Source organism: Melopsittacus undulatus, chromosome 17, assembly GCF_012275295.1.
Source record: "Melopsittacus undulatus isolate bMelUnd1 chromosome 17, bMelUnd1.mat.Z, whole genome shotgun sequence".
Lineage (NCBI taxonomy): Eukaryota > Metazoa > Chordata > Aves > Psittaciformes > Psittaculidae > Melopsittacus > Melopsittacus undulatus.
In genome coordinates, this window is record NC_047543.1 from 1,609,039 (window position 1) to 1,636,979 (window position 27,941).

The 27,941-nt window shown below is 54.0% G+C and overlaps 3 protein-coding genes across 8 annotated transcripts; 2 read left to right on the forward strand and 1 right to left on the reverse strand.

Annotated features, from left to right (window-relative positions):
- Positions 1-676: 676 nt before the first annotated feature.
- Positions 677-15,088, reverse strand: NMT1 (N-myristoyltransferase 1). Its single transcript, XM_005141608.4, has 12 exons — positions 14,902-15,088; positions 10,588-10,699; positions 9,141-9,285; positions 6,804-6,922; positions 6,168-6,259; positions 5,430-5,546; positions 4,793-4,963; positions 4,324-4,432; positions 3,075-3,245; positions 2,653-2,820; positions 2,139-2,276; positions 677-979 (listed from the first exon to the last, which is right to left on the reverse strand). Exons 1-12 carry the CDS (start codon positions 15,027-15,029, stop codon positions 959-961), a joined length of 1,491 nt encoding a protein of 496 aa, XP_005141665.1. The 5' UTR covers positions 15,030-15,088; the 3' UTR covers positions 677-958.
- A 3,553-nt stretch (positions 15,089-18,641) lies between these two features.
- RNF212B (ring finger protein 212B) lies at positions 18,642-23,013 on the forward strand. 5 transcript variants are annotated; one of them, XM_034070185.1, is made up of 10 exons: positions 18,642-18,743; positions 19,511-19,563; positions 19,667-19,741; positions 19,814-19,929; positions 20,249-20,297; positions 20,404-20,432; positions 20,513-20,559; positions 20,630-20,672; positions 20,779-21,567; positions 22,518-23,013. In XM_034070185.1, exons 1-9 carry the CDS (start codon positions 18,644-18,646, stop codon positions 20,945-20,947), a joined length of 681 nt encoding a protein of 226 aa, XP_033926076.1. In that variant the 5' UTR covers positions 18,642-18,643; the 3' UTR covers positions 20,948-21,567; positions 22,518-23,013. The 5 variants fall into 5 exon arrangements, 1 of the variants encoding a protein (XP_033926076.1); XR_004550362.1 differs by lacking the exons at positions 18,642-18,743; positions 19,511-19,563; positions 19,667-19,741; positions 20,630-20,672 and having other exon boundaries at positions 19,790-19,929; positions 20,404-20,559; XR_004550361.1 differs by lacking the exons at positions 18,642-18,743; positions 19,511-19,563; positions 19,667-19,741; positions 20,249-20,297 and having other exon boundaries at positions 19,790-19,929; positions 20,630-21,567.
- A 212-nt stretch (positions 23,014-23,225) lies between these two features.
- On the forward strand, positions 23,226-26,546 carry HAUS4 (HAUS augmin like complex subunit 4). Of its 2 annotated transcripts, XM_031042392.2 has the most exons (9): positions 23,226-23,235; positions 23,891-23,931; positions 24,014-24,153; positions 24,542-24,646; positions 24,778-24,843; positions 24,937-25,203; positions 25,797-25,927; positions 26,170-26,238; positions 26,314-26,546. In XM_031042392.2, exons 2-9 carry the CDS (start codon positions 23,901-23,903, stop codon positions 26,495-26,497), a joined length of 993 nt encoding a protein of 330 aa, XP_030898252.1. In that variant the 5' UTR covers positions 23,226-23,235; positions 23,891-23,900; the 3' UTR covers positions 26,498-26,546. The 2 variants fall into 2 exon arrangements, with proteins under 2 accessions (XP_030898252.1, XP_030898254.2); XM_031042394.2 differs by lacking the exon at positions 23,226-23,235 and having other exon boundaries at positions 23,640-23,931; positions 25,780-25,927; positions 26,314-26,455.
- Positions 26,547-27,941: the final 1,395 nt, after the last annotated feature.

The following is a 27,941-nucleotide window of genomic DNA, read 5'->3' on the forward strand; positions in this document are numbered from 1 at the left end:
CAATGGGGTGTCTGGAGAGGCTGAAGCCCCAGGGCAATGCCAATTGTGCATTGGCAGGGCAGTCGCTTGCATGTGTATCCATATTTCCATGCTTCCAAAGAAAAGCAGCTGAGCAGAGAGCTCCGAGGTGTGGCAGCAGTGATGGAGCATCCCTCTGATGCCTGCAGCCCCAGCGTTATGGGGAGTGGTGAAGGGAATGAGCCCCCAGGAGTCTGAGCAGAGTGGGGTGTGCCGGATGAGCTCCAGAGGCAGCAAGCAGCTGAGTCCCACCGCAGCTTCTGGTGTTGCTGCTCCTCAGTTCAGCACTTGACTCGTTGAACAGAGAGGGTTCAGGTCTCCAAGGCTGGGGAGGAGAAGGGACAAGGCATCGCTTGCACAAATAGCCCTTAGAAAGAAACTTGGAGAAGCTCCCAAGCCTGCGTGGAGGGATGGTGCCATCCTCCCTCTCCAGGCATCCATGGGGAAGACCGAGTTTAACAAAGGATGAAGCAACCCTGGGGAAAACAGCCAAAAGAGCTCAAAGCCCCCTCCAGGAAGCCCGGCCACTGCATCCTCTAGCGCTCTAGCCACTCAGTGCACCAAGTGTCTACCTTGATGGAGAAAAGTCATGGTGCAGCACACCAGAGGTGGCCTTCAGCAGATGAATGCAACTCATGGCAGTTGGGAACAGGAAAGATTTAAAATATCTATAATATATACTTTTATTATTCACCCGTTAACTCCATTATACGCCAATCATGAGCTAGTTTCAGCAGTTACATTCCTTTGATCATGTCTTTACAAGGATGCAATTAAATCAACACAAAGAAGATGGCTGGTGCCGGCAGGACAGTGACTCCAGGCAGTAGGTGATGGGGTCAGTGCCACCGCTCCTGGTGTGGGTCTGGCTCCAGCAGAAAGGATGAGGCCGCTGGGCCTGGCTTCTTGGCAGCGCCGCACTCTCCTGGCCAGGGCTCACCTACTGCAACACCAATCCGACCTGGGGAGCCAATGGAAATGGGAGGTCAGGATGTGCTCCAGCACCAGTGTCCTCTGCCCCACATTGACACAGCTCACAGGCCCTGGCTGGGAGGGCTCAGTGTTGCCCATGTGGGTTTCTCCAAGTTTGGAATATTATGCTGAGCTGCACTCACAGAACAGCAGGTCAAAGGAGGGGATTCTCCCTCTCTGCTGTGCTCTAGGGAGATCCCCCCCCCCCCCCGCAGTCCTGATCCAGCTATGGGGCAGCAACACAAGAGGGACGTGAAGCTGTTGAAGCAAGTCCAGAAGAGGTCACAGATGCTGCGAGGGCTGGAGCAGCTCTGCTCTGGAGACAGGCTGAGAGAGCTGGGCTGGAGAAGAGAAGGCTCCTTATGGGGAGACCTTAGAGCAGCTCCCAGCCCCTAAAGGGGCTACAAGAGACAGGTTTTGGGCAAGGCAGGAATGGCTTTAACCTGCCCGAGGAGAGACTGAGCTGAGCTCTTAGGCAGAAGCTCTTCGCTGTGAGGGTGCTGAGGCGCTGGCACAGGGTGCCCAGAGAAGCTGTGGCTGCCCCATCCCTGGCAGTGCTCAAGGCCAGGTTGGACACAGGGGCTTGGAGCAAGCTGCTCCAGTGGAAGGGGTACCTGCCCCTGGCAGGGGTTGGAGCTGGAGGAGCTCTAAGGTCCCTTCCAACCCAAACTAGTCTGGGATTGTACGATTTGAAAGCAGCGAAAGACCTGGACTTGTGGCCAAATGGGCACTCGTACCCTGCCCAACTCCAGCTGGGAGATGACTGATATTTGGGGTGTGACAATCTCCAGCAGTCTGCAAGACAGCCTTGATTTACCAGCCAAGGTTGTTTCTAAGCTAACAGCCACAGATTTGGGAGAAGCTGCTTCTCAAGAGCCTGGTGTCAGGCCAGGTTGCTCTACAGGCAGCCACCACTGCTGGGTGCTCTCCGGCTGCTGCATGACAGGACATACTGGTGGCTGGTCCTGAGCTCCGATCTGCTGGAGCCACAGGCAGCCCTTTTGCACATACTGTAAGTATAGCTCCTCACCAGCACAGGGTCCTGCTAACACTGACTCAACAGCTATCACACCCATTTGTTCTCTCTAGAGCAGGGGTTTCTTGTGCACTGGCTGGGCTGGAGGACTCCACCATCCCAAGGCACTGACCTTCTCTGGTGCCATGCTGGGACACTTCCAATTGTACAGGTAATACTGCAGGTTCCCGTCCCCAATCCCAAACTTCAGCTTCTCCAGAAAGGTTTTGTTTTCCATGAGATCCAGTGCATTGAAGACGTCGAATCCCTTCTGCAAGAAAAGATTAACAAAGGCAAGACACAAAGCCATCAGTTCCTCCTGCTTACACAGATGAATTCCTCCCATCCATGAGCTACCTGACCACTCTCCTGTCCAGCTTTGTACCCCCAGAACAAGGGACTGAGGCCACCAAGACACAATTTAGCATTCCACCCTCAATTCAAGTGCTGTGGAGGTACAGCAATATCATTTGCTGTAAGAAATGAGTAGATACCCTGAGCTCAGCTCACCACTAGCTGGAAGGTTCAGGCTACCCCAGCATCCCTCTCCTGGGTGGCAGATCCTTTGGGATTTGGGTTTAGATAGCCCTGGGTATAAGCCTTGCCCCATGGCCACCCCAAAAAGAGCCAGATGAGCCATCACTCACCGACTTGGCAAGGATGAGAGCATCACTCATGAGGTCGAGGAGAGGCGTCTTTGTGTGAACATTGTAGAAGGAGTAAGCAGCTTTCAGGCTCTTGTGGGTCGGGTGGTTCATGATGGTGGAGGGCAGCGTGTAGAAGCTCAGAAAGTCGGTCACCTCCCCTGGGGTGCTCTGGAAATCAGAAGTGACACCGCAACACATCAGAGCCAGGATAAAGCCCAGCCTGAGCCTCAGAGAGGCTTTGCCAGTCTGAGTGACGTGTGGGCTCCCTGTGAGGAGACTCTTGGGCAGCCCAGGATGGAGGTACCATTCTCCAGCAGCTCAAACCTCCCAGCCTGGAAGAGGATCTCACTGACTGGGGCAGCCTCTTCCAGAGGAGGCAGAAACTGAAGAAAACACCCTCAATCTTGCTCCTGCCCCCTCACCTCCACCACAAAGGTGTCAATGATGTTCTCCTGAGGTAAGAACCAGTGTTCCACCTCCTCTCGGCTCATGACAGGTGTCAGGTGGAACTGCTTCAAGTACTTGGTCAAGAGCTTGTGCACTGCAGAGATATCTTTGTGCTCCATTGGCCGCAATCCAGAAGTCTTGGGTGTCTACAGAAAGCAGGAGAAAGCCTTTGAGCTGCTTGCACTGTGACTTTTATCACCCAAGGGCTCTCTGACAAGCAGCATAGAGATGATATCTGCTTAGATCAGCCCATTTTCTGTCCCAAACCCCAGCATTCCTGTCCCCAAGCCTTGCTTGCCTGGCAGGATGGATGTGACCAGCCATGACACTGGCACAGAGACCACAGAGAAGCACAGCAGGTCCCCAAGCCCCACGTGCCAGGTCAAGTCCCACTGGAAGTGGCCTCCTACCAGGTAACAACTCAAGATCTCTGCTTCCCTCCGGGTTTCTGGTCCCGCTTGCAGCAGGGATAGCTGGGAGATGTGCCCCAGGCACTGTAAGGAACCATCTGAAGTTATTTCCAGTTGGTCTCAATTTCTACTGTATGATTCAGGTTTCTCAGCAAAGGCCAGCTCAAGCAGCACAGACTGCTTCAGGGTTTGGGTTTCTATGCAAAACCCAGTAGCTACAACCCAGCAGCTGGTGCCTCTGCTGTGGAAGGAGGCAGGAGACAGGAGCCATGTGATGCCCAGCACTGAAGCAGCACCCTCCAACTGCAACAAGCAGCTTTGACCAACAAAATGAAGGCAACAAGGTCAGGGAAGGTGGTGGCAATTTTAATGCTTTGTTTGGCTTTTCTCTCATATCCAGCTGGGAACTTCCTAGGCAGGACAACTGCAGTGACAGAACCAATCAGTTTGACTGAAGAATGAGGGACTAACCCAGTGCATGGTCACTCCAAGGCTGTGTTTGGACAGGTGAAGGCTGTCATATCTGCATTCTTGTTTTACCAGCAGGACAGGATATGACTCACCATCAAAAAAAGCTCACAGGGTCCTCTAGCTGCAAAAATTTGCCCTTAAAATGCAGGTACCCAGGCAAAAAATATATAAAGATTAAATAAAGAGCAATGGCTTGACAGAATCATTTACTACATGAATGAAACCCCAGTTCTCCAGGCAGAAGACCTGAACTCAGTCGAGCTGTTTGTCTCTCCAGTTCCCAGCCTCACCCCCTGCTCAGCAAGGAGCAGTTCATGAGCTCACAGCCCTGCCTGGCACCCACCTCGGGCAACCGGTAAAGCTTCATGGTACGTTGCATAGTCATGTTCCTGCTCAGGTGGGAAAATTTGACCTCGATGAGTTTCCGAGGATTCAGGGACCGGTGCCAATACCTGCAGAAACACACTCATGGTGGGAGAATTGTTCCTGGAGAGCAGGGTGGCCACAAGGTTCTCAGAGGTGCCATGAGAGGGCGAGAACATCACAGCATTGGTGAAGAGGCTAACAGCTCCCATAGAGAAAAACAAGGGCAGACTGAAGCCCTTGTGCTGCAGAAAGTCTCCTGTCCTGTGATATATGAGCAGCTTAAGCAAAGCTACTGGACTTAATCCTGGAAGGATGTTGTGGGGAGGAGAAACCTGGGCTGGAATCAATCTCTCCTGCCCTGGGGAATCCCAAACATGCTACAGAAGATATCTTGGTAAGGGAAGGTCTGCAGGCAGGAATCTCTTTGGAGAACCCTAGCTACTCACCTGCAGGTTCCCACAGGCTTTGGCAGCACCACTCCTGCAGTGTAAACAGCCTGGAAGATTCCCTCCAGATGCACCCGCCGCGTGATCTCCCGGATCAGAACTGGTGCCACCCGTTTCGAACGCAGCTTTTTGTGCACACACAGGAAATTTATTTCTACCATCTTCTTCTCTCTTGGGAAAGAAACAATGCAGAGCATGAGACCTCACTGCCCTGAGCCAGGAGGATCCATCCAACACTCTGGGCAATTTTCCTCCAGCACCTTCAAGAAAAAGTGCAGTCAAAGCCTTGGTGAAGGCCAAGGAGCAAGGGCTGGGTTTGGAGAACTCCCCCTTAAGCTGTTACCCATGGTTTTCTCCATCCAGCCATTAAGGATTTATGTAAACCAGAGCTCTAAGCTGACCTCACTTGTTGAGGAAATAGCCTTCATGGTGGCTAACTACAAGATGTCCTTGCACAGAACTTCACTGCCCATCTTAAATATCCCCCACCTTCACCTCCAAGAGGCAAAGCATCCCCACGGTTGGGCAGCATAGGTCTGTCTCTTTTCGTTGGGGAGGACAATGTAGCCAGACCTCCTCAGTGCTCCCAGGAAGCCATCAGTGGGCAGAATGAGAAATGCAGCCAAGCAGCACTCACGTGTCATAGATGTGGATGGTGGCTGGAATCGCACTGATAAATCCAACCAGCTTCTTGCTGGAGACAACTCTGACTCCACAGTGCCACTGGGGCAACCAGCCTGGAGGACGCAGTGCCCTGGAGAAGAGACACGCTTCAGAAGCCACATCCCAAAGGTTTCAGAGTACCTGCTCCTGCCTCCCCATTGTGCCCTGGGACACCCTGTCCAGGCTTCCCAAGGCAGCTGTGGGTTTGCAGGCAGGATGAGAGGGTGGCAGTGATGTGACTACTGGGATCCAGAGCAATTCCTTTACTCCATGGCCAAAGCCAGTTCTCACTAGTGACATAGGAGGAAATCCATGTTCCTCGATTGACCAACACCCTGAGGAAACAGCAGCTCTGGTGCAACAGGTCTCCAAGTGTTATTCCTAGCAACACTACTTGGCAGCCACCCTCATCCTACAGCTCCAGGGCATTGAGAAGTTCCTCAGCTACTGACATTTTTACAAACACTCAGGGATCAATCCAAAGAGTTAAAAAGAGTTCCTGGTTTAGGCTCCTATCTCTCAAGGAAGCCAGAGGCAGGCAGGGCTGAGTGAGAGCTCTCATAGTGTACATGGGACACAGCACACAGTGAGAGATGGGAAGGGAGGTTTCATCAAGTGAGATGGGAAAAGCAACAGCAGCTCCACTGCTGTCACTGGGATCAAGCTCAGCAGCATCCAACCCCCTGTGCTCCATGGTCATGGTGCCACTCACCACAGCAGGAATTCGGGAGAGTAATCGAACCGGAACATGTTGTCATCATCCTCCACGTAGTTCTCGTTCAGCAGCGTGTACAGCTCTTTCAGCTGAAGCAGCAGAGACCAAGCAGGTTAAGACATTTGTTCAGCCACCACATGCCCCAGCTGCCCTGAGATGGGACCATGAGCACTTTTACTGTGGCCACAGCAATGGGTAGCATATGCAGATGTGTCCCTGTTTCTGGCACGTCCCCTGCTCTGGCCTGCTGGCTCCAGGCTCCTGAACCTGCCATTGCAGAGCTGGGTAAGCAGCAGGACACACAGGATGACACAGGTCATCTCCCAGGGAGGTAGGTCACAGTCTGGAGGGTCTTCCTAAGTGAAAACTCCTGGCTTCAGGTACCCTTACATCACCACGAAGAAACCAGGCTAACCAGGCCAACATGGGATGGGGAAGAGGTATTTGCACACTGGGAGAAGTCAGACCCAGCTAACTCCAAGGAGATGATGTGACCACTGAGTTGGGGAGTTGCTGGTATGGTGAAGGACACGTTCCTGTCCCCAAAACCATCTTTGGCAGTCCAAGCACAGAACTGCCAACTGGGCAATGAAGAAGCCCTTCCAACACATGTGCCAAGCTGCCTGTACTCACCACGCCTCTATCTCCAAGGTCCAGGGCATCCCAGGTGAAGCCCTGAGGCAAAGTGTATGGCTCCTGACGGATATTGTCTTTGTCTGGCTCAACGGGACCATGGGTGTTCACCACTTCTCCTGTGAGAGCAAGGAGCTATGAAGACACCTACTTTTGAAGCCAAGTCTCCACAACACTTCAATCTGGAAACCAATGTGCCTCATGTCTCCTACCCCAGGTTCCTGCTGAGGAGAGCCATGAATTGCTATTTCACCCACCCAGTTTGGGATGTGTAACACATCTGTTGTGATACAGGGGCAGAAAATCAAAACTCCTTCCAGGGCAACACTGCAGCAGACTGGGCAGTAGAGAGGAGATGATCGAGCTGATTAGAGCTTCAGAGCCACAGCTATGTCTTCCAGGTCCACATGTGATGTCTTACCCTTCCCCATCCCCACAATCCCAGCCTCAGTCAGCACTTTCCCATGAGCCTGCTCCAATGGGATGGTGGCTCTCCCTGCCAGCTCTGGCCCTTGCCATTTGGCAAGTGTCAGGGTTTTCTTCCCACTGCCCTTACAGAAGTGCTGCAGTGAACAGAATTACTTTTGTTAGAAAAAACACTGACTCCTAAAGCTCCTGATTCAGCCAAGAGATGCTGGTTCAAGCACTGGCTTTCTTGGGGATGTCAACACAGTGGCATCACTTGAGTGCTGTGAAGGGAAGCAAGCTGTGCGAATCAGGAATCCCCTTAAAAAGGGATTGGAAAGGTTTGCAGTTAACGTGGAGGTGATGAAAGCCCAGAGCAAAACCTGACTCTATCATACCCCTCCAGAAACGCTCACCCCTGGCTGTCCTCTCTGTTTTGAGCAGGTGCTGAACTGCTCTGGAATCCAGTCCCCAAAATCCCATGGCACTTTTGTTACCCAGCCTTCACTAGCCTGATATACATAATACTGTGTGACAGAGCATGCTCCTGAGTCAGAGCACAGCACAGCAAGTTGGTGTATGGAAGAACATGCTGTTTTGTGCTTCTCTTTCCCCTGAAGACATCTTCCACCTTTTGTCCAGAGTTTACCCAGGCAGAAATGATGGTTGCCATGCCCAGGATCCTCTGGGAAAAAAGGCTAATGCAAGATCTGGTTTTGCTGTCTCACTCAACCCCATGCCATCTCACTATGACTTTCCAAGCACAAAGCTAAGACCATTGCTATCAGAAAACAGCCTTTGAGACAAAAGAAAGCCTCGGCCTGGTGCTGACAGCATGCAAAGGGAATCAGACACAGTTTGTGTTTGCATCAGGAGGGACTTGAAGCCCTATAAAGGAAATTACTGAGGAGCAGCCAATTTGAAGCCATGACAAACTATGGGTAAAACTAGAAACTATGGGTTTGGGCTCGTTTACTAGTTCTCCTGAGCTCTACATGGATTTTGCTGGAGGAGACTAAGCAAAGCAACCCCAGGCACCTCAGGAGAACTGCAGACTTGTCCCAACTAGGCTGGGAAGAAGCAACTTCCAGCCAAGCAGATCAGCAGCAGGGCTCCCCTCTGCCTTTCAGATGCGCTCAGCTGCCAACAAGTCCTGCCACCCTGAGCAACACCTAGTACGGACAATACATCACTTCTGATGGAGCTGATAGTGTCAAGAGCAAACTGGAGAAAGGGCTGGAGCAAAGACTAGAGCTGGGAAGAACAGCCAGGCTGTTTGCAGGGGAAAGAGGGCAGGAAACAAAGGGATTTCTCATCTTTAGATGTGCATGGCAGCTTGGGCATGCACATGCTCTCAAGGTTTGTGGCTCAGCACAGCACCTACCCATGCCAGAGGCTGATGTGAGCTCAGAAAACCAAAAAATGTGGCAGCTCAACATATGGACCTGCTTCCCTGAGCAACTGGCCCTGTCTCACGCCGAGCTACTTTCCACACCAAGGACCCCTTGCTGGAAGCTTCAACCCTCAGAAAAGGCACAGCTGCAAAGTCCTTATGACTTGGCAAGAAGAAGGCTAACAATGTTGCACTTGAAACTTGGGCACAGAGGGCTCTGGAGACCCAATTCAAGGGCTAAATACAAATGAAGGGATGCCCAAACATAAGAGGCATCAAATCAGGTGTCTGAGATGTCTCCTTGTACCTCTCAACCACCCCAGCCACATGCACAGCTTTCCAGTGGCAGGGCTGAGTCCATGATTCTGAATGGGAGACAAGCATCACTGATGCCTTCAAAGCTGAGACAGGACAGCAACGAGAGGCCATCTAGGGTCATACCTTCTGGCCAGAGACCAGCTACTTCAGGCTTCTTTGAGCAGCCTGGGGACCACAAGGCTTCTCCCAAGGAGCACAAACCAGCAAGGGGCTGTACATACCTAGCTTCGGCACTGGCTGTGTGTCCCAGAACTGGTAGCTCCTTTTGCTGGCTTCCTCCATGGTTTTGGCAGGGCCTTGACCTACAGAGAAGAGCTCTATGGCTTTTTGAATCTCCTGGATCCTCTCAGCAGGTAAAGAGTTCACCTGAGGACAGAATGGCAAAATGAGTAAGCTGAGCCACCAGGTCTGTATTTCAGCTCTTCCTCTGGGGATTGCGGAGCTGACTCTGCCCAGGGACACTGCCAGGAAGGGGAAAGCAGGTAGGAGACTCACTTCCCATCCTAGATCCTTCTGTAACCCTCTACAAAATGGATGAACCCTGTCACCAGCCACCTGCTACACACCTAGACCTGATTTCTAGGTACTCCTGGATCAAGGGAGGTGGATGAACTGCCTTAAAATGCTTTAAGCTACCGTTAAGAGGGTGCTGTAAACCCCAAGAGCGAAGCTCCTTGCTCCACCTTGGCTAACACCCCGAGACTCCCTGGCTCATGCAGGGACTGACACTGCATGAGCCAGAGACTGCCTGGCTCAACCCACACCTAGCACCTGGGCCTCCTGAGGTGGCTTTTCCCTCACTGCTTCAGCCTCCTCCACCTAAGCTGGATCCATATCTGCAAATGACAGCTTCCACAGTGGAGTCCCTGGGCCCTGTGGACTAAGACAAGGTGGAGAGGCTGAATCAAGAAGAAAGATTTTCCTCCTCCTCAGACAGACCTTGGCAGGGTGGGCAGCTCCAAACCCCAACTGTTCCCTAATTCCTGAAGAACTTCAGTTTGAAAATGCAAACCCCCAAATTAATGCTCTGCACAGCCAGGAGGACAAAATATCATCACTATCTGGAGGGGAACTGGGAACTGGATAGAAAAGAGCTTCTGTTGATGTGCAGATCTGTGTGTCCCCTACCAGAGGGGATGAGGGCCAGGAGAATGCCACCCTGGCAGGGACAAGCCCTACGTGTCCCAGCCTGCTTTCTGAAGCACTGGCTGCTAGACAGGACCAGGCAAAGCCAAGAGGGGTGAGACAAACCCTGCTCTGACGTGGCTGCTGCTCTTATGAAAATGAGGCAGAAAATCAACAGTATCAGATGTCATCCAAGAAGGAGGAGAATACATTTGCCGTGGTGTATGTGGGCAGCAGGGGCAGTGGCAGCTCTCTGCCTGTGACGAGCCAGTGTGACCCTTTCATTGCTCACTAGAGTGGACTGGAATATCCAGCCAACAACCATGTTTACCCTGGAGGGCTCCACAAACACCTCCTGGACAGATGGGAATTCCTACACATAGAGCCAGGCTAGGCAATCACTTGAAAACTTCAGTTCTTTGAGCACCGAAGTGCCTAAAACCAGGATCAGGAGACTCTTTCCTTGCCCTAAGCTACACTGGGGAGGTTCAGGATGGGGTTGGATGCTGTGTGGGGCTGCAACTCTGGGAAGGGGTCAGTCACCTTCACTGGCTGGTCCTGAGCCTGGTTGGGCTGATCTCCTCCTTTCTCTTTCTTCCTTCTGGGTTTTTTTTTCTTCTTTTTGACTCCACTGTCATTTGCTGGACTCAAGCCTCTAAGGAACGAAAGAAACATCATTAGAGCCCTGAGGTTTCTTTTGGAGAACATTGATAGGGTTTCTGTTACTCTTTAAAGAAAACACAAGCTTGCTGCTCTCAGTCCAAGTTTCCAGGAGGGTGAATGCTCAGTGCACAGAGGGTGCAGTGCTGTGCCCTCTTCCCAGCATCTCTCCCAGAGCTCTGTGTTAGCTCCCAAAAGGGGGCCAGCACCAACATGATGCTGCATGAGTGCACCCTCAGCAAGTTTGCCGATGACACCAAGCTGTGTGGTTCTGTTGATAAGCTGGAGGGAAGGAATGCCATCCAGAAGGACCTTGACACGCTTGTGAGGTGGGCTGATGAAGTTTAACCATGAAGTTTAACCATGCCAAGTGCAAGGTCTTACACCTGGGTTGGAGCAATCCCAGGCACAGCTACAGGTTGGGCAGAGAAAAGATCCAGAGCAGCCCTGCAGAGAAGGACTTGGGGGTGTTGGTCAATGAGAAAATGAACATGAGCCAGCTTCAGTGTGCGCTTGTAGCCCAGAAAGCAACCGTATCCTGGGCTGCATCAAAGGAAGCGTGACCAGCAGGTTGAAGGAGGTGATCCTGCCCCTCTGCTCTGCTCTGGTGAGACCTCACCTGGAGTATTGTGTGCAGTTCTGGTGTCCCCAACATAAAAAGGACATGGAACTGTTGGAACAAGTCCAGAGGAGGCCACGAGGATGCTCAGGGGCTGGAGCACCTCCCATATGAAGACAGGCTGAGAAAGTTAGGGCTGCTCAGCCTGGAGAAGCTGCGTGGAGACCTCAGAGCAGCTTCCAGTATCTGAAGGGGGCCTACAGGGATGCTGGTGAGGGACTCTTCATTAGGGACTGTAGTGACAGGACAAGGGGTAATGGGTTGAAACTTAAACAGCAGAGGTTTAGACTGGATATAAGGAAGAAGTTCTTTACTGTAAGGGTGGTGAGGCACTGGAATGGGTTGCCCAGGGAGGTTGTGAATGCTCCATCCCTGGCAGTGTTCAAGGCCAGGCTGGACAGAGCCTTGGGTGCCATGGTTTAGTGTGAGGTGTCCCTGCCCATGGCAGGGGGTTGGAACTGGATGATCTTAAGGTCCTTTCCAGCCCTAACTATTCTATGATTCTAATTGGGTGCAGTGCTTAAACGGTAATCATCTCGGGGGCCAGGATGGGGAGGGAGGCTCTGCAGATGGCAGAGCACAGGTCCCAAAGCAGAGTGTGCCATTACTGTGCTCCTTACAACACCTAAAACTAAATCCTGCATGGTAGAGCACAGCGGATGTCCCAGAAACATCCCTTCTGAGTGCAAGTGACAGCAGGGATTGCCAAATCTGACAGCTGCCCCTCTGACAAAAGCCCCTTCTCCTCCCATGCTCCATCCAGCAACACCTCAGTTCACGCCACAGAACCCTCCCTGAACTCTTCCCACCTTCCCTGGGTGGTTTTGCCAACAACAGCCACGTTTCACAGGGCTGGGCCACTTGAATCCTTGGTCTCACCACTGCCTGTGGGCTGACAAACCCCATGGGCCGGCACCAGCTTGGGACACTAGAGCCCATGCTGGTCTCTGCTCTTCCAATGTCTTTATCTACAAGAGGAATAAACCCTCCACAGACCTGGAGACATGACAGGAGCCTTCTCTGCACAAAGGGTGACAAAAGTGGGATTTGCTTGTACTTTCTGGGAGAGGAAATCAACTTGGGACACTGCAGCAGAGAGCTGTGTAGCAGCTTCCCTGTGCTGACACAGAATGGCAGCAGGGGAAGCTCAATTCCTCTTTCCTGGCCTTAAAAGGAAAGGAAGTGTTGTTTTCACTAAGTAATAATTTTATGTTTTAAATCTCAGAGCCAAGATCCAGCAACTGTTTCTCGCAGCCCAGGAAGCCAACTGTATTCTGGGCTGCATCAAAAGAAGTGTGACCAGCAGGTTGAAGGAGGTGATCCTGCCCCTCTACTCTGCTCTCGTGAGACCTCACTTGGAGCATTGTGTGCAGTTCTGGTGCCCTCAATGTAAAAAGGACATGGAACTGTTGGAACAAGTCCAGAGGAGGCCAAGAGGATGATCAGGGGACTGGAGCAGCTCCTGTATGGAGACAGGTTGAGAAAGTTGGGGCTGTTCAGCCTGGAGAAGCTGCATGGAGACCTCATAGCAGCCTTCAAGTATCTGAAGGGGGCTTATAAGGATGCTGGTGAGGGACTCTTCATTAGGGACTGTAGTGATAGGGCAAGGGGTAACAGGTTAAAACATAAACAGGGTAAGTTTAGATTGGTTATAAGGAAGAAATTCTTTACTGTAAGGGTGGTGAGTACTTTACTGTAAGGGTGGAATGGGTTGCCCAGGAAGTTGAGAATGCTCCATCCTTGGCAGTGTTCAAGGCCAGGCTGGACAGAGCCTTGGGTGCCATGGTTTAGCGTGAGGTGTCCCTGACCATGGCAGGGAGGTTTCACTTGATCTTAAGGTCCTTTCCAACCCTAACTATGATTCTATTCTATGATTCTATAACTCTCACCATGAGCTGGGCAGAGGCAGGACTCAGAATGTTGCTCTGCAACCCCCTGGCAGCTCAAGACACTTCCCCTGCCCTTGTTTGGGGGACAGTGACAGGAAACACTCCCCCACTCCAGTATAACATGACATATGAGATCAACAGAACCAATGTGCATTGAGAAAGAAAACCACCACATTTCCTATTGCTTGGTCTTTTCTCTCCTAAGCGGATCCCCCCCGTTAGGTTTTGAGGAAACAGGAGCTTTGCCAGAACACTTGGAAGGTTCACTGCCTTGTGCTTGTGATCACTGTGCCTGTCAGCCACCCTTCCAACATTATTTCCTGAGTGATTCAAACTCTCTCTTTGTTACTGGGGCACTTCCCAGGCTGCCCAGTTAGCTTGTTGCACGTCTATGCTTGCCATAGTTCAGTCAGGAAACTGCATTTTAACTCCTCGAAGTTGCAGGAGGTGTGATACTGATCCTACAATACGAACAGGGCCCAAGAACAGACCTTTTCCTGGCAAAGGACAGGCTGAACTTCTGGACTGGGAAATAACAGTGATTAAGCACCATGTCTCCTCTCTGCTTGGCTCTGCTTTCCACAAACCTAACCATGTCAGAGGGAAACAGAATAAAAATCTCCCCAGGAACAGCTATACCTATTAGTCTGAGACACAGTGCCACACTCGGGAGGCACATACACCATAACCAAGCATCTGTGCTGTCATAAAGAAACCCTCTGTGATATTTCCTGAGTGACCTTTTATTCACTTTGGTTACTAGGCAGGTGAGATTGCCTTTGGAAAGCTGCTGATGGAGGAAGAAGAGCTCTTCAAGGCTGGGAAAGCAGCTGCTGGGGCACAAGGCGAGCAGGAAGAGGAGCATGGTGAGGCTCAGGGGCATGAAGCGCAAGGTACAAAACCTCTGGAAACACATGATGTGGCATAAGGCACACATCGACGTGCCCTTTTGCTGCATGCAAAGCCAGCAGGAATGAGGAGGAAACCAACAGGCATGGGGAGGCAGCTCTGTGTCTTATCAAATAAAGCAGCAAGTAAAGGGGTGCTTGTTGGGGATTTCAGATCTTCCCTACCTCGATAAAGCCCTTCCTTGCTATGTCCACTCACACCCAGCCTAGTTGCTACTAACTCACCATTTCATATCCCACTCCTCAAACCACAAGACAACGTTAGCTGAGATTTGCAGAACCCTGAGCTGTTTTGAGGATGGGGTCAGAATGGGTGCGCAGGAACCCGGGCTTCTTCCAGGGCAGCCTCCGGCTCCCGGGAGCTGGATAACACATCCAGTGTGTCACTGTGGTGCTGGAAGGGCCAGGAAGGGAACAGGACTTGTGCTGGGGACCAGGGGGCACGTGAGACACACCCTAACACAACAAGAGCTGCGGATTAGGCTCATTCCTACCAAAGGAAGAGGCAGTCGCGGCCCCGTCCCGGCTGCCCCCGTCCAGGCCTCGGCCGAACCCGACCCCGCTCGGCTCCAGACACACTCCTACAACTGGCATGAATGAAAGCCAGCGGATCCCCACCCCCCCCGGCAGACTGACGGGCAGCTGCACCAATCGGAGAGCGGGACGCTGCCTCGCAGCCAATCAGCAGGCCCGCAGCGCGGGGCGCCGCTCACTTCCCTGGCACCGCCCTTCTCAATGGGCCCGGGCGCCGCCGCGGAGGGCGGCCCCGGGTGCCGCTCACCCCCGGTTGGAGCCGTGCTCCGCCTCGTTCTCGCAGTCGCTGCAGTACTCGTGGTCGTTCTCCTCTGCCGGCGGCCGCGGACACCTCGCCGGTGGCCGCCTCACTGCTGTCTCACTGTCGTCCGCCATCTTGCAACGGAGCCTCGGCAGCTGCCGCACCCCCAAAACAAAGCGCGCCGCGATTGGGTGGTGGGTCGTGGGGCATGTCGGGATCGGTAGTCTGTACCGGTGCGCGGAGACCGGGCTGCGCCGGGGCCGGGACTATAGCTCCCGTCGGCCTTCGAGGGAGGCAGGGGTGGGGCTCGGTGGCTGGGGGAGGGCTCACACACACTGGCGCAGCCTTGCGGGGCCACCTTCTGTCCTACGCCGAGGTCCTCGCCCTCACTCCCTTCCTTCCTAAGGGGGCCGGCCGAATCCAATGAGGGAAGCGCTGATTGGCTGACAGGCAGCCCCTTTTCCCACCAGCCAATAGGGATGCGGCGCCGCGCACGGAGCCCGGCAGAGGTTGAATGCGCTGTGGAGGGACTTGCTGCAGCTCTCGAGTCCCGCGGCCAGGCCCGGCCTGTACCTCCGCTCCCTGGCTGGTCCCGCGGCCCCCGACCTCACCCCCAACCGTATCACGGGCTCCGCGCAGGAGCTGCGGGACCCCCCGGCTTGGGGAGGCCTAGGGAGTGGGCACGGCCCGGGACCACTGGGAACACGCCGCTTTGCAGCCAGGGCCTTGTCCGGTGGAGTCAGCGCATGGAGCTTAATTGAGCACCTACTGAGAGGCCCTTGGGTGATTCATGGCGGCTGTTCCGGTGGTGGCGTTTTCCCTACAGAGGTTACAGTGTGTTATATGAGGTTTCCCTTTAATTGCAGCCTCCTCAAGCCAAGCACCAGGGCTGTGAGTGCGGCAGAGCTGAGGGGAGCAGGAGCAGGGCTGGGGGCAGGGTGGGCTGGAGGACACGTTCACGTTTCAGTTCTCAGCCTCTATGCACTCCAGGTGAGGCTTGAGGCAAACAACTTATGCTGGAAAACCAGAAGAAGTGGGACACGGGAAAAGTTTGGACACCTCAGTGTTTAAAAGCCGCTTTTCTGGGCTCTGGGGTACATCTCTTAGGCCACCTCTTCTCACACCAGGAATAACTCACCAGGTTTTCCAGGTGCCTCTGTGGCTTTCATTTCAGCTTTCCCCACACTTGATTTAGTTGTTGCAGGCCAAAACCATGCATACACCAAATATATTTTGGGGAAAAGTGGTTCTGGCCTCTGCCTGTAACATCTGCAGGAACTCTGGTACTTTTGCGTGCACTTCAAACCTGGGCTTGTTAAATATTTATCCTTCATACCATGCATCTTCTACCTGTACAGGCCCTTTGACAGCACACGTTTTCAAGCCCCATTTGACTGTACCGTCCAAGTGCTCTTTTACCCCTACAGTAATTCTCACAGCAGCCGCCTGCCTGCAGAGGTATGTAACAGAGGGACAGAAATAGCAGAGGGGTTTGGGAGCAAGTCCCAGCTGAGGCTGGATGTCAGAGTGCGTGGTTACTGCAGCTAAAGCCTTGTTTACTCTACATGGGCAGGAGAGGTTTCCATGGAGCCTTCAGCCCTACAAGGGAGCATACCAAAGGCCTGATTCCTGTCCTGCTCTTGCAGGCTGGTGCAGAGGGCACATAAGATCATGCTGGAGAGGACAGGATTTTAACCCTGCTGTGATAAAGACACAACCCCTCTGTCACATCAAGGCCAGCATAACACCAGGAAAGGCTCCATATGGGACCAGGTGCTTGCTTGGTAGCAGAACTTGAGCTTTCCATCAGCCTCCCACAAAGCACTTCTGTTTATCAAGAGTACCCTTTCTGGTTCCCTTTTGAGTTCCCCCTTGCTGTTGCTCGAGTTAACCCCGTGTTTGCCTGCCTCTTGGGAAAGAGCATGTGGTGCTGGCATCCACAAAGTGCAGTTGCTTTGCAATACTGCTGGCAGGTTGGCTTTTGCTCTGGCTCCTGATTCCTTCCTCTGCTGAACTGCCTCCAGCTGACTTATCTCCCTCTTCTTTCCTCCCAGACTGTGGCACCCACTCAGTTTGTAGGACTGAGTTATGATGAAAGTGTCCTTTCTTACTATCAGAAGCAGCAGTGCTGTGGTTTTGCCCATTTCCAGCCATCCTGCAGGCCTGTGTTCCCAGCTGCTGCCTGCGGGGCAAAATGGCATGGTCCCTGTTCCTGGGGGACACCACTGGTTGGTTTCTCTATGTGCAGACTGACCAATTTTATGAAACATATGGTCCTGTTTTATTGGTAAGTGCAACATGAATCATGAGGCTGGGATGCTGTCACCTGTCTTAAGACGGCTGGAGGGACCATCATCTCCCTCCTGCTCCAGTGAGGATTTAGACACAGCCCTGGTGCAAAGCCCATCTACAACACTACTTCTTTTCTGCAGGCATGAGAAGTGATACCTTCCTTTGTCCTAGTGTGTGAGGGTTTTCCTGAAACTTGGTTCCATTGTACAGGGAAAGTCACTGTCTTTAGGCCTTCTACAACCTGCACTGTTGGCTAAGGCAGGGTTTGGGGTGTTATGGACCATGGAAATATGAAAGCCATGCAGCAGGGTCAGCCTGGAAGCACTACAGGCGTGTCTCAGCTGCTCCAAGTGCAGGATACCCATGCAGAGCACATCTCTCTTCCCCCCCCCACCCCCTTCTGCTGAGGAAGGCAGACAGAAGCCTCCTCTTTCTTCTTCACCCCATACTTCCATCCCGGGAACAGCCCACGGGTGCAGCTCTACCACTTAACACAGAGGAATGAGCTCTCCCCAGTGCACCCCCCACCCTGATGGGTTCCCACCCCCCACTGGCAAATGAATTTTCCCCCCTTTAATTCCTAAAACCTGAATGTTTTTTAATCACCAATTTTGGGTTATTTTACCTGAAAATTACTATTTTCCACCCTCAAAATCCCCCTTTTGACCATGATTATTCTTTGCCATCCAAAACGTTTCATTTTCTCTCCAAACTAGCTGTTTATTACCACAAATGGGGCATTTTTTTTCCCAAAATACTCCTTTTTTCCCATCAAATGCACTTTTTTTTGCCATAAAAGGGCTTTTGTGGCCAAAAAGGGGGGAAGCGGTCAAAACTTGGCAGTTGAAAGCAAGAATCAGTGGTTAATGAGGGTGAAACAGGGCAGAAAAGGGGCTTTTTGGGGCTGTTTTGGGCCGAGAAGGTTGCACAGCTGCAAATGCACTTATTAAGGGTAGACCTGGCAGCCCTGGTATGGGTAGACATGAAAGTCATAAAATGGGTACACCTGAAACCCCTAATGCAGGTAGACCTGATACGCCTATCATGTTGCCAGCAACATGTCAATCCATGCTCTGTTTCCCATATAAACAGTCCCCAGCCATAAACCTAAACCTAACTTTAACCTTATGGGGATAAACCAGTCAGCCATTAGTAGGGGTATACCTGATATCCCGAGAAAGGGAAGACCTGATAGTCCTTTGTACGGGAAGCTTTTTTGCCATAAACTAAGTGAGCTCCGCACCGGTGCCACCGGCATCGCTCTCGCTCCTCGCTTCCCCACCTCGAAGTGTATGGAACCGCACACCCTTCCGACGGCTTCAGCTCCTCTCTCCCCGGGTGGCCTCAGCTGCGCTCGGGTACCCTCGGGCGACTCCGCCCACTTCGGGTGGCTTCCGGTGCGCTCGGGCTCGGGCAGCGGCGTGGGGCCGGCAGCCGTGAGGGGGTCACCCCCGCCATGGACTGGTTCCATTGCAACAAGTGCTTCCGGCAGGAGGGAGCGCGGTTCACGGTCACTAGCTGCGGGCACGTCCTGTGCGCGGCGTGTGGGGCCGCGGGTGCGAGACAGGGAATTCACCACTTTAATGCCTTTAAATGACGGAAAAAGGGGGAATTACCTCACTTTTGCCTTATAAAGCAGTGGGGAAGAGAGAATTTAATCACTTTTACCTCATAAAATACTGGGAAAGAGGGAATTGCATCACTTTTAGCTCATAAAGTGGTGGGGAAAAAGGGAATTCCATACCTTTAACACATTAAAATGGAGAAAAGAGGAATTCCATCACTTTTACCTCATAAGGTAGTAGGAGAGAGGGTACTCCATCACTTCTACCTTATAAAGCAGTGGAAAGGAGGAAATCCCATTACTTTTACCTCATAAAGTACTGGGAAAGAGGGAATTCCATTACTTCATAAAGCAATGGAAAAGAAGGAATTCTTTCACCTTAAGGCCTTTCAATAGTGGAAAAGAGGGAATTCCTTCCCTTTTACCTTATAAAACAGTAAAAAGAAGGGTATTCCTTTACTTTTACCTCATAAAGTATTGGGAAAGAGGGGATTTCTTCACTTTAATGCCTTTCGATGCTGGAAAAAGAAGGTATTCCCTCACCTTAACACCTTTATTTGATGGAAAGAATTGTCTTTTACCTCATAAACAAGCAGAAAAGTGGGCATCCCTTTCCATTAACCCCTTTAAACAGCAGAAAAGCGGGAATTCCTGTACTTTACTACCTTTAACTGACGGAAAGAAGGGAATTCCCCCACTTTTACCTCATAAACCACCCTAAACGCATTAATCCCTTCCCTTTACCCGTTATCCCCGCAGGACCGTGCCCCTTGTGCAGCGCCGCCTGCAGCCACCTTCCCATCTCCTCGCAGGCAAGTCCCGTACCCCCCTTTAACTCCCTTTAAACGCATTTAAACCCGTTTAAAACCCCTTTAACCACCATTAAACCTCCTCCTTCACCTTCTATGGCCATAGATGCGCCCGCAGGAGAAGCTCTTCTTCGAGAGCCCCGCCGCCATCGCCCTCAAGCACTTGGCGAGCATCGCTCAGGTGCGTATGGGAGAAGAGGAAGGTGGGCTAGGGCGGTGCCATCTTGGGCTCCTCCTCCCTCCCGCCCCGCAGGTCTGGCGCTTCGAGCGCACTCAGGCGGAGCTGCTGCTGTCCTTTCACCGCCAAACCGCCCGCCGCCATAGAGCGGCCATGGAGGAGGCGAAGAGGGAGCTGGGTGTGAAGGAGAGGTGAGGCGGCGTGAGACATCGTAGTGGGAGTTCCTCATGGTGGGCTCCATCTTGAGTGCGGCTCTAGTTTGCCATGTTGGGAGTGCGAATCTGGGGGCGGCATTATTGATGAGGTGCCTCTGGCGCCAATGAATAGGCGCCATCTTGAGTGGGGCTCCTGGGGGCGGCCATGTTGGTGAGGTTAAAGCGCCATGGACGCCAATGGATAGCCGCCATCGTGGTGGGGTCCTCCCCCCATTGACTCCCCTATAGTGCCGCTCTCTTGCTGTGGGTCTGCCCCACATCTATGGGGCTCTCACTCCTTATTCCCCCCCCCCAGGGAGCTCGAGTCCCTGCGCCGGGAAAACACAGAGCTGCGTCGAGCTCAGGTGACCACATAACCCCCCCGATATACCCTCTATACACTCCCATATAGCCCTTATATACTCCCCTATCCCCTTCCCTTATGCATTAACCCCTTTCCTCTCCTCACAGCTTTCTCCCGCCTGGCGAGGGGGCAGCAGGTGACCCCCTTCCTATGGGAGCCTATGGGAGGCTATGGGGCACCACATTGCCACTCATCACCCCTCTGTGCTCCACACAGGAGCAGCACTCCCCGCCCCATCGGGGTCACATCCCCCGCACACACAGGTAAGCCCCCCCCCCCAGCACTCCCTTACGTGGGGGTTACCCTGACCCCTAACCCTGCCTGCACCTGCAGTGACCCCACAGCCCCGGCGGCAGCTCAGCTCCCAGGTGGTTAGGTAACAACAGCACAGACCTATTATACCCCATTATAGTCCATTATAACCCCATTATATCCCATAATAACTCCAGTCTACCCCCATTCTAACCCCTTCCCCCCCACAGCCGCTCAGCCCCGCAGGAGCCCCCCCCACTCCGCAATACTCCCCTATGGCACCTGGGCAGCACCTACAGGGTGGGGAGCACCCCCTCCGGATCCAGCGTAGGCGAAAGGACCCCGAATCTGCTGGATTTCTACCCAAGCCTCCACGGCTCACACAGCCCCTGGCCATAGAACACGCCCCTTTTGGCCAAGCCCCGCCCTTATCTCCACATATGATACTCATTTCCCTAAACCCCTCCCCTCATCTCCATATATAACCCCCTTCCACTAAGCCCCGTCCCTTATCTCCAGAAATAGCACACTTCCGTAAGCCCAGCCTTCATCTCCATATGTGGCCTCCCGCTAGGCCCCGTCCCTCATCTGCGTAATTCCTCCAGTCTGCTAAGCCCGGTCTCCATCTCCAAATGTGGCTTCCCTTATCTAAGCCCCGCCCCTCATGTCCATAATAGCCCCCCTTTCCGTTAAGCCCCGCCTCCTCCATATTTAGCCCAGCCCCTCTTTAAACTCCGAGTCATGCCCTAACCCATCATAGCGGCCACGTTGCCGTGGTAACGGTCGCACCACGCCTCCCCCGGCTCCATTTTGCGCTTCAAGATGGTGCGGGCGGGTGTGGTGCGGGCTGGGGCCCCGCTCCCGTCCCGTTCCTTCCACCCGGAGCTCGCAGCGCCCCGGGACCCGGCCGGGCGCTCCCCGCCGGCACCGCCGTCCTCCTTCACCGGAAGCTGCCGCCGCTGCTGCTGCTAGGGCCTGGCATCCACCTGCTTCAAAGCACCACCACCCTGGCCTTCAAGGTACGGGCACTAAGGGGGTCATAGAGACGCATGGGGACCCATAGAGAGACACTGGGGGTGCTGGGATCCATAGAGACCCCATAGAAACTCCATAGGGGCAAAATAGAGGGGGGGTATGAATATAGAGACCACATAGAGGCCCATAAAGAGCTATCTGGGGGGAGCTGAGGCCTACAGAGAGCCATGGGGGGGGGTGGAGGGGGGGCTGTGAGACAGAGACGCTATAGACTTCTATAACCCACCACAGACACTCCATAGTTCCCCATATCTCCCCATAACCCTCCATAGGCACTCGTAAGCCTCCCTTTTTACCCAGTAACCTCCCCACAGACCCCCCATATCCTCTCATGTCCTCCTATATTCCCCTATAGAACCCCATAATGGGTCTTCAGACTCCCATGTAGGGATTCCAGACCCCCATATCTCCCTTAATCCCCCCATAGGGGGATTCCCCCACAGACCCTGTAATGGGTCTTCAGAGCCCCAAATCCCTCCCCTATCCCCCAACTAGACATCATAGGACCCCATTTAGGGACTCCAGACCTCCATATCCCCCCATAGGTACTTGGGTATTGAGTCTGTATAGAGATGGGGCTTATGGTCATGGGATGATGGACATCACGGGGTTGGAGTTACGGGGCACATGGTCGAAGTTAGAGGGTAGTGGACATCATGGGGTTGATGGTATTGAGGCATGAGGTTGGGGGTTATGGGGTGAGGACCATCATGGGGGGGTGGTTATGGGGGTCATGGTTAGGGGGGTGATGGATACCATAGGGTAGGAGTTCATGGGTTGGGGTTGGTGGTTATGGGGTCAAGGACTTGGATATTGAGTTATATGGGGATGACGGCCATGGTTATGGATCTCTGTTCCTTATGGGGCTGGTGCCCACAGCCCCAGTGGCCATCTTGGTCCACCATTGACCCCATTCCCCTTCATTATCCCCTAGGCCTTTACAAAGTGGACAGCAACAGCACACACGTCCTGGGCACCACCTTTTCTGTGGGCTCGGGCTCACCTTATGCCTAATGGGTGCTGGACTGCAGTTACCACCTGGAGCTGGAGCTGTGCCCTGGTGTGCCGTGCCATCTTCCAGGCCACACACCGCAATGCCTGCTTGGCAGCTGCATCTCCATCTAGTATGTGCGGGCCAACGGCTGGTGCTGCGTCTCCTGCGACAATGTCACCAAACTGCAGGAGTGCTATGGGCCAAATGGGATGGCAATGAGTGAAGGAACAGCACAAAAACTGGCGGGGGGGTAGGGGGCGGGGGTGAAAACGGCCAAACTGGCCATTTGTGGGCTGAAAACTGCTAACGCCTGGCATTTTGGGGCTAAAAATGGCTGTTTGTGAGCCAAAATTGCCCGTTTTGGGCTGAAAATGGCCGGTTTTTGAGCTAAACCCGGTCAATTTGGGACTAAAAACATCCGTTTGTGGGCTGAAAACTGTTGGTGCCCAACGCGTGGTCGTTGCTAAAGGGGTCATTCGACTCCGGAGTGGACAGCGCCGGGGGGGTGAGGACGGAACGGGGAGCACGTACGTGACGCACGGCGCGATTCGTGCGCAGGGAAGCGAGTGCTGATTGGTTAAGGGGGTGTGGAGAGCCGCGCTGGGATTGGTGGAGAGGGGAGGGAGGGTGGGAGCTTGCTGCCGGCGGGAGCGCGGCGGTGAGGAGTGGAGCGGGACTTAGAGGGGGTTCAATGGGGGGCAAGGCTGGGCTATGGGTGGCTTTGTGGGGGCTTAATTAGGGTCTCTGGAGGGTAAATGGGGTTTAAGGGGGGGTAAATGGGGTTCGTGGGGTGTTAAATGGTGTCTATGTGGGTTAGAAGGGGTTTGGGGGCCTATATTGGGTTAAAGGGGGTTTGGAGGGGGTTAAATGGGGTCTGTACGGTGTAAAGGGGGTCTGGGGTGTCTATGGGGGTTTAAAAGTGGTCTGGGGGTTTAAATGCGGTCTATGAGGGGTTATAGGTTATGGTTACCCTTTATGGAGGTTTAAAAGGGATCTGGGGGGACCTATAGGGGGTTAAATGGGGTCTATGGGGGGTTAAAGGGGGTCGGGGGGACCTTTAGGGGTTAAATGGGGTCTATGAATGGTAAATGGGGCCTCTGTGAGGCTAAAGGGGGTATATGGAGCGTTAAATGGGATGTGGGCAGGTCTGTAGGGGGTTAAAGAGGGTCTGTGGTGGTCCGCAATGGGAATAGACCCTTTGGGGTACCCCTGGGCTGTCCCACTTCCCACTGGGGAGGGCCACCCAGCACATAGGTACTGGTTCTCCCCCACCTATACCGGTACCCCCCCCCCCCCCAAATACCGGCACATAGAGGGGTGCTGATGGCGTTGGACCCTGCTGAGCTGCTGCCAGGTACCCTGCGTGCTATTAATACCCATTAATAGCCATTAATAAGCGTTAATGAGGGTATTAATTACTTAACGCCCCCCAATAGAGGAGGAGGAGCCCTACCTGCCCTTCTTTGGGCTCCCCACCCCCGCCGAGGGAGTTGGTTTGGGCCCTCTGCTGCAGGGGCTGAGTGCGGCGCTGGGGCCGGACGGGCTCACTGCGGACCTGCGGAGGAAGCTGCGGCAGGTACCGGGGGGGCGTCATTTGGGGTGATTTAGGGTCATTTTGGGTTTTACGTTACAGGGGGATTTTGGGGGGGGGTAGGTTTTGGGGAGGTTTATAGTGATTTAGGGGGATTTTGGGGTGCTTTAGGGGGAGCTTTGGTCAGTTTGGGCTCAGGGTCATTTTGGCATGATTTAGGTTATTTGGGGGCTTTTGGGGTGATTACGGGGGGGTTGAGCGGTTTTGGGATGGTTTTGGAATGATTTTGTACTATTGGTCTATTTTGGTCCAATTTTGGACTGTTTTGCGCCATTTTTGTCCAACTTTGGACTATTCTGGGGCTGTTCGGGATTGTTTTGGGGTATTTCGGGGCTGTTTTGGGTTGTTTCGAGTGCCGGCGCTCCCCCTGCAGGCGAAGGCGACGCTGGCGCTGCACAGAAGGACGTGGCTGCAATGGGACGGGCTCTGGAGGGCGCTGCAGGAGCTGCTGTGCGACCCGCGCGGGATATTGCCCCCCGTGAGCCACGGGGTGATCCACACATGGGAGACAATGAGGGATATGGGGGGTGCCTAGAGGGGGTTTTGGTGTGAATTGGCGTGGATAAGGGGGCTTTGGGGTGATGTGGGGGCAATTTGGGTCATTTGCAGACTCGCCGGGAAGTGGAGCTGCGCTGTGGAGTGCAGGGCACGGCCCAGGCACTGCCCCCAATGGAGGTGAGAGCCCAGAACGACCCAAAACTGTCCCAAATCGCCTCAAAACCCCGTTTACACCCCCATTTCACCCCATGGCCCCCATTCTGTCTGCAGCCACCCCCTGCACCGCTGCTTCCCCTGCTGGAGCTCCGCCTGGCTGCCAAGGTCCGGGACCTTTCCATTTACCACGCGGGGGAATCCGCCCCAGAGCTGCCTTTGGCGGAGACGGTGTCGACATTGGCTGAGGCGCGGGATCCCCCCCCTGCGGTGCTGCGCCTTGGTGCGGCTCTGAGGGAGGAGGTGCAGCGGCTGCAGCGCGCCCGGTGCCGACGCCAGTACCTGCAGGGGGCGCTGCAGAGCCAGCGCAGGCGCTACCAAGAGGTGGAACAAGAGGGGGAATAGGGGGTTCTGTGGGGGTAAAGGGGGTGAATGAGGTTGAGGTCTGTGGGGGCTCAGTGTGGTTTTGGAGGGGTTAAATTAGGTTCATGGGAGTTAAATGAGATATATGGGGGGCTAAGTGAGTTTTGGGGTGTCCATGAGAAATTCCCTGGTGTCTGGGGGGGTGAAAGGGTTTGGAGGGGTCTGTGGGGGTTAAGTGGGGTTTCTTCTATGAGAAGTTCAGTGAGGGCTTAAAGGGGTTTGGAGGGGTCTGGGGGGCTCAAATGAGGTTCGGGGGGGTCTATTTGGGGGTTAAATGGGGTCTATTATGGGCTCAATAGGCTCTATGGGGATTTAAATGGGGTTTGGGGGTCTATGGGGGGTTAAATGCCATCAGTGGGGGCGTAAATGGGGTCTGTGGGCAGTTAAATAGGGTTTGGGGGTCTACTAGGGATTAAAGGGAGTTTGGAGGGGGTCTGTGCAGGGCTAAATGGGTTTATGGTTATTTAAATGGGGTCTGTAGGGTTCAGTGGGGTCTGTGAGGATTTAAATGGGGTTGGGGGGTCTGTGGGGGCTCAGGGGTCTCTATGGTGCAGGTGCTGGGCCGCTGCTGGGCCTTGCTGGCAGCTTTGGCTGGTGATGGCTGTGCTGGAGCCCTGCAGGAGCTTGACCAGCAGCACGGGTTCTACCTGGAGAGTAAAGGGGTGGCACTGCTGCTCAAGACACGGTATATGGGGGTCTATGGGGACTATAGGGGTTACAGGCAGTGGGTTACCATGTGTGCTGCAGGGGGCAGGGTCAGCGAAGGACACATCTCCTCTGCTCTATCGGAAGATATGGGGCTCTAAGTGGGGGGTTTGTAATGGGACTTGGTGGGGGCGGGATGACTGGGGAGGTTGGGGGGCTTCTAAAGGGCTTAAGGTGTGATTTGGGGATGTCGCCTCTGTTACCCCATTGCCCCCTCTGCAGGCTGGAGGAGCTTGGGCTGCTCCTTGCCTCCTACCCCCCACTGACCGTAGCTGCCCATCAATGCATCAAGTGAGTGCCATACACCCCCTCCCACTTTATTGATGACCTCACCCCTTTTATGACACTACGACAACATTACCGCAGGCACAGCATCTCATTGGCTGTGGAGGATGCAGAGAAGCGGGGCCAGGAGCTCCGAGCAGTGCTCTCAGCCTATCAGGGGCTGGGGGCAGAGCTGGAGGAGCTGGCCTCAGCCTATGGGAGGCTACAGGAGGCGGTGGAGCAGAAGAGGTGGGCCCTGCAGCAGCTACACCCTCTCAGCCCATAACATGTGACAGCAGCCAAGAAATGTGCCCAAAGGGCAGTCAATTAATGAATGAAGTCACATCTCATTTTTTTCCTTATAAGGGGAGTATGGGCCGTGGGGCCAGGTGGAGACCTGAGAGCAGCTCCAGTGCCTAAAGGGGCTGCAGGAAAGCTGGAGAGGGGCTTGGGACAAGGGCCTGTAGGGACAGGCCAAGGGGAATGTCTTGAACCTGCCCAAGGGGAGACTGAGCAGAAGCTCTTCCCCGTGAGGGTGCTGAGGCGCTGGCACAGGGTGCCCAGAGAAGCTGTGGCTGCCCCATCCCTGGCAGTGTTCAAGGCCAGGTTGGACACAGGGGCTTGGAAGAAGCTGCTCCAGTGGAAATAATGTAGACACAAGCATAGGGAGGCTGAGTGATGGTAGTCTGGTGCAGGGGAACTGGCTGAACTAAAAGAGCCTGAGGATGAAGTTTAAGTAGTGCAGGATCTGGGCTGCTGGGTGACAGGGTACAATTCCCTGCAGGTCTCTGGAAATCAATGTGGCTGAGCACAAGCACTGGAGATTTGCAAGAGCAGCTGGAGACAGTTGCCTACATTGGGCCTGTGAGATACTGAACCTGTCCAGAGCTTCACTACAGAGAAGAGCAGGTCCACTAAGGACACCATGAGGCTCCCTAGCATCCTATTTTCTAAGTGTCACATGGAATACATTTACGTAGAGGGAATGTGAATAGGAAGATCTGCATGCAGAGGGGAGTAGGAGGGTGTCTGCACTACCAGGAAGGAATATGACTATTCAGTGATGAAGGCAGTGAGTGGCAAAATGGGACACCACTTTGCAAACAGGCTTGGTTTACACAGAGCCCTGTGGATCAGGTGAACAGTGCTTTGCATAGGGTGGTAGCAGTTCACTACCTGACAGCTCTGCAGGACTGCTGAACCCAGCTCCAGGCCTTTGGGCTCCCATGAAGGCAGACAGTGGAGCATATTAACTGTGTTGTCTCCAGCCACCAGTGCATGCAGGTGGGCTTCAATCTGTACATGCCCTAAGCATCTGTACCACAAATGCAAGCAGCTCAGACGACACTGCGCATGCGCAAGATCCGAAACGCTACTGCGCATGCGCGGACCGAAAACGGGGCCGGAGGGCCAGGAGGGGGCACTGGTGCTGCGCCTGTTCAGTGCACGCCTGGCTTCGCAACGCTGCCCCCCGCCCGCCCCTCACTCTTCGGCCCCGGCCCACAGGGCCGTTGCCGTGGGCAACAAGGCCCCTCCGGCCCCAGCCGGCCGGGCCCGCCCGGCGAGCAGGCCCGCCCGAACTCCGGGCCCCAGCGCCCAGGGCCGAAGAGCCACGAGGGGGCACTGGTGCTGTGCCTCTTCAGCGCACGCCTGGCTTCGCAACGCTGCCCCCCGCCCGCCTCTGAGTATTCGCCCCCGGCCCACAGGGCCGTTGCCGTCGGCAACAAGGC